Raw genomic sequence first — 5,578 nt, 5'->3', positions numbered from 1 at the left:
CGCCTTTGGACGCACGTCAATTGTCCCGCACCACATCGACACGGGCTCCCATTCACCACTACGGCAACGACCATACCGTGTCTCTCCTACGGAGCGCCGTGTGATTAGTGAGCATGTCGACGACACCCTTCGCCGCCACATTGTTCTGCCCTCTCACAGTCCGTGGGCCTCGCCGGTCCTTCTCGTTAAGAAGGATGACTCTATCCGCTTCTGTGTTGACTTTCGCCGCCTAAATAAGATCACCCGCAAAGACGTGTACCCTCTACCGAGAATGGATGATGCCCTTGACTGTTTACAGGGGTCTGAATTCTTATCTTCACTCGACTTGCGCTCAGGGTATTGGCAGGTTCCCATGGCCGCCGCTGACAAACTGCATTTGTTACCCCTGATAGACTTTACGAGTTCAACGTGATGCCTTTCGGCCTCTGTAATGCCCCCGCAACGTTCGAGCGAATGATGAACACTGTTTTGCGTGGCTTGAAATGGCAAACATGTCTGTGTTACCGACGATATTGTCTTCGCTCCGGATTTTACGACACATCTTCACCGGCCCAGGTGCGTTCTGACGTGCCTTACCAATGCTGGGCTCCAACTTAATCTAAAAAAATGCCACTTTGGCGCTCGAAAGTTACCCATTCTTGGCCACGTCGTGTCTAAGCACGGCGTCCAACCTGATCCCGCGAAATTACGTGCCGTTACCGACTTTCCCAGACCGACAAATCTCAAAGAACTTCGCAGTTTCGTCGGCTTATGTTCGTACTTTCGACGTTTTATTCGCAACTTCGCGTCTATAATACGCCCTCTGACACAGCTGAGTAGCTCCGGCGACCTGTCATCATGGTCTCCAGCCTGCGACGAGGCGTTCACTACTTTACGGCGTCTTCTCGCTTCGCCTCCTATTCTGCGTCACTTCGATCCTGCAGCTTCGTCGGAGGTACACACAGACGCCAGCGGAATAGGTCTCGGCGCCGTCCTAGCACAACGAAAACCCGGGCATCATGAAAACGTTGCTTATGCCAGCCGTACCCTCACCAAAGCGGAGACCAACTATACTGTGACTGAAAAATAATGCTTAGCCATCGTTCGGGCCCTTAGCAAGTTCCGCCCTTACTTGTACGGCCGCCCGTTTCACATCGTCACAGATCACCACGCCCTTTGTTGGCTATCAAATTTGAAAGACTCATGTGGCCGCCTTGCCCGATGGGCTCTCCGACTTCAAGAGTTCGACATCAACGTCGTCTACCGCTCTGACCGCAAGCACTCGGATGCTGATGCTCTGTCACGGTCTCCTCTGCATACCGACCTTAGTTGCCTGCCAACACTCACACCCGTCGTCTCGCCTCTCACCATCGACAGAATTGCTTCAGAGCAGCGCCACGACCCCTGGATAGCGGCCCTCCTCGACTTACTTTCCCACACGCCCACGCTGCCAGCCTCTCGCGCACTCCGCCGCCAAGCTGTTCACTTCACCATTCGCGACGACCTTCTGCACCGACGCAACTACGTGTCTGACGGCCGCAAACGGCTACTCGTCATACCGCGCAGCCTGCGGTCCACTATCTGCGCATACTTTCACGTTGACCCGCAGTGCGCCCACGCTGGAGTCTTCAAAACATATGAACGACTTCGTCAGCGCTACTACTGGCGAGGAATGTTTACATACGTCCGCAAATTCGTTCGCTCATGTACGGATTGCCAAGGTCGGAAATCTGCGCCTTGCGGTTCAGCTGGAGCTTTGCAGCCCCTCTGTCCCGTCCGGCCGTTTGATCGAGTGGACATTGATCGTTATGGTCCGCTTCCTATGACACCCGCCGGTAACCGCTGGATCATCGTCGCCGTCGACCATGTTACGCGATATGCGGAAACTGCGGCACTACCTGCCGCCACGCACGTGACGTCGCCTCCTTCCTGCTCCGCTGTTTCATCCTCCGTCACGGCCCACCTCGTTAACTTCTCAGCGACAGAGGGCGCGTCTTTTTGTCATAGGTTGTCGAAGCTCTTCGGGCTCAGTGCCACGTTATTCATAGTGGTCCCCACCGAACGTTTCAACCGGACCCTGGGTGACATGCTGGCCATGTACGTCGCATCTGACGACACAGATTGGCACCTTATTCTACCATTTGTTACGTTCGCCTGCAGCACTGCAACCAAGACTACCACTGGCTTTTCACCCTGCTTTTTGCTCTACGGCCGTCACCCATCCCACACCGTGGACACCCTGCTACCCTACCAGCCCGATCCTTCTGAGTGTGTGCCCGTTTCGACTGCAGCACGTCATGCCGAGGAGTGTCGCAAGTTAGCGCGCCACTTCACCGCTGAGCAACAGCGCCAGAAAAGGCTCCATGACGCTCACTGTGTGCAACCTGTCTTCTCTCCCGGCGACCTCGTCTGGATGTCAGTACCTGCGAATGCTCCTGGCCTCTCTTCAAAACTTCTTCCCCGCTTCGATGGACCTTGTCGTACTGTCCAGCGCACGTCTACGGTGAATTACCTCATCGAACCACTGACACCCCCCTCTGACCTCCGCCGTCGTACTCGTGGACGTGACATTGTTCACGTCGATCGCCTTAAGCTTTACCGTGAGCCGCTCGGGGTCACTACTGTTTGAGTCGCCAGGATGGCTCCTTTTTCTCCCGGGGGTGATTGTGATGAAGAAGACGTACAACATGCTCCGAAGATGATGCACACCACCAACAGCAGCAGCATCGTGATCGCTCCGCGAAAGACGACGCCGAAGTTACGGTTCAGAGCGCTGCCCGACGTAACTGTTTAGCCGCCCGTTCCGTGCCAGTACATCCGAAGGATCTACATCTACGCCAGTTGTTCCAATAAACCTCATTTCAGTACCAATGGTTGCCGTGGTATTCTGTGCTGCAGTGAATTATATCGCACGTCCGAAGCATCGTCACATCTGATAACGCATGTTCCAGCCCCTTTGTTCACCGCCGAGCTGTATATAACATGCATGCAGAGTAATATGGATGCTCTCTCTCAGAAGATATAGCATGGCTGTTTACTTGTGTGACACATGGAACGCTGACTTGGGAAAGTCACGTTTTGATTAGCGGTTGCGCTGGCCTGTACATACAAGGATATGCTACTTATGTTCGTCACAGTATAACGCAATACTTAATTGTGAAGCTAGAATGTTGGAATAATCTTACAAATATAGATTTCAGCCTTTGCATGGCGCTGCGCTTTCGGCGCCTTCTCACCTGAGGCTGGAAATTTGCTCTGCAATAGTTCTAATAATACAGCTGCCGATGAAGCTTAGGCTTCATTAAAAAAAATAGCCTAATTTGTATAGTTCACGAAAGCATGGCATTTGAGTGAACATGACTGCTCGAGAGAGTGGATTTAATAAAAATTCGTTGGCCCATCCGCTCCGTGAATATGGTTATAACCACCGAAGCTGAAGCGTGCGGCCCCGGTGTTTATCACTAGGGTAACCCCGAGGCTCATTAAAGTATATCTCAATTATGAGGTTGCACACACATTCGGCTGCGACGGAGAGAACGCCGTCACTGACTGTTGTATGCCCGCAGTCCGCCGTTGTCGCTTGCGTTCGCTGTCTAGAGTTTGCTCGGCGGCCTGGTTAGCAGCATTCGCCCGCCATTGCCGCTTGCGATTCTTCGAAATTAAATTGCTTCAAAGTTAGATCTGTCCGTTTAGACAATGAATGGCTCACATCTCCTTAGGCAATGGCTCATACCCCCGTAAACGCGGCCTCCTCATTACGACGACAGAAGAGAAGTGAAATTCTACACTGGAATGATGCGCAGCAGCTAGCGCAGCCAGCTGTGGAAGAAGACGACGACGACGAACGATGTAGCACTGGCACGAGCGCGTGCCGAGCACGAGCTCAACCCGGGGGGGGGGGGGGGGGGGGGGGGCAACGAGCCAGCTGTGCACGGAAGAAGACGACGCTCGAGCTAATGCCGATATTTTTCTGTACACAGGCGATTTCACCTAGCCATATAAAGCTTCGCTTTAAGAAAGAATTTGCGCAATAGTATACTAAACAGCTAACGAACGTAAATCCCCGAACAGACTTGTCGCGCAGTAGTGGCGTTCGAGAGGCTACGCATATAACCGCAAGAGGAGACTGACCTGCACGGAGTGCTCCGTGACGTTGGGCTCGGCGCCGTCGTAGAGGTAGGCATTGAACGTTTGCGACGACATGGTCGTCATGTTCTCGCACCATAAGGTCGAGCTGTGCTTGTGCAGCGGGATCACGTCCTGGTATCCCATGGGCAGCGTCCGCTCCGAGTACACCGAGAAGCGCAGGAGCAACGGCGTGCTGAGCAGCGCCACGCCGCACGTGACCAGGAAGCAGGCCAGCAGCAGCTTCTTCAGCGAAAACGCCATAGCTCTCTCCGCTCATGACCTGCATTGCATCGGCGACGAAGCCGCACCTTGCTGTGCACGACACAGGGTTGCCTTTGAGCGTGCCGTACACCCAGGAGGTGCCCACTGCTTCTCACTGACGTGGTCCAAACGAACAGCCCAGGTGCTAGTGCTCGGACAGGGGCAGCTGAAGCTAGACGAACAAGCCGGCACTTCCCTCGGTGTCCTTCGGCCTGCTTTTGGAAGAAGGGACGATGTGTGGACCTAGTCCTCTGCGTTGTCGGAGCTGCGGCGACGAGGCTGCATTGGTTCACTCTGAGCCAGGACGGGATCGTGACGCGCCCAAGGTTTTCAGATTCTTCCTTCGGCTGTCTACCCAGTGGACCGAAAGGAAAACAGCCACGTGCAGCGAGCTGTACGCTGTGTGCGCAAGGTCACGCGGTCTTCTTTCCTTCGGCTTCGAAATGCTTTTCAAAGCATGACACCGCTATAAAGAAAAAGATGTACTGGCAGGCTGCATAGCATTATGCAATTCACCTGCCGATGACAGTGGGTATCAGGAATTCTTGACGCATGCGTGTTCGTCTTCCACCAGTGGGCGTGGCATCTTCGTGTTTTACTGCATTTGAAACGTTATATGCGCTGGCTTTTGCACTTCGTGCGTCCTTCTCGCTAGCCTTTCGCAGCGTGCAATTGCGCAGTTTGGACGTTACATTCGAGTAATCCCATTTGTTTTCCATATGCTCAACTTAGGTTCGTGAAAACGGCGCTGGATGCAGGAGTCTTAATTCAGGAAAACGCACTCTTAATAAAGTGCGTCCTTCCACTGTCAATGAGCCTAAATGGACATGCCGGGTTTAGACAGGTGCATTAAGAAAGCCGTAGTGCATACTCAAGTAAGTTTCACAAGACGTTGCTCAAGATGTTTTCTTGGCATTATTTCGTCTTACGACCGGGGTTGTTAGCTCAGAGGCCAGCGATTAAGCGTTACGATGACTGTTCAGTAATGCCAGTCAACTGTTTTATTTGAGATAGCGGAAAGTTATCGTATGCGTCTCTCACGAATCAGACAAATACTCCTTCTTTTCATTCATACTTGATATAATCCTAGAATAAAGAGGCTTCACAATAGTTCACGACCGTCTGACGGGTTTACCACTGCGTGGAGTAGCCTATAGTGTTTTATTGATTCTCTTTTATGGAAGCTCAACACGTGGCACGAAAGTAGGTT

The 5,578-nt window shown here is 52.9% G+C and overlaps 1 protein-coding gene across 1 annotated transcript in view; it reads right to left on the bottom strand.

Annotated features, from left to right (window-relative positions):
• Positions 1 to 5,334, bottom strand: part of LOC119443122 (uncharacterized) — a 28,054-nt gene extending 22,720 nt beyond the window's left edge. The window contains exon 1 of the mRNA XM_037708274.2: positions 4,111 to 5,334. Within this exon, the coding sequence (XP_037564202.1) occupies positions 4,111 to 4,368 (258 nt within the window). The 5' untranslated portion in view covers positions 4,369 to 5,334. The remainder of the gene's footprint in view (positions 1 to 4,110) is intronic.
• Positions 5,335 to 5,578: the final 244 nt, after the last annotated feature.

The sequence above is a fragment of the Dermacentor silvarum genome, chromosome 2 (genome assembly GCF_013339745.2).
Source record: "Dermacentor silvarum isolate Dsil-2018 chromosome 2, BIME_Dsil_1.4, whole genome shotgun sequence".
NCBI lineage: Eukaryota > Metazoa > Arthropoda > Arachnida > Ixodida > Ixodidae > Dermacentor > Dermacentor silvarum.
This window is presented reverse-complemented; position numbering and strand designations above follow the sequence as displayed.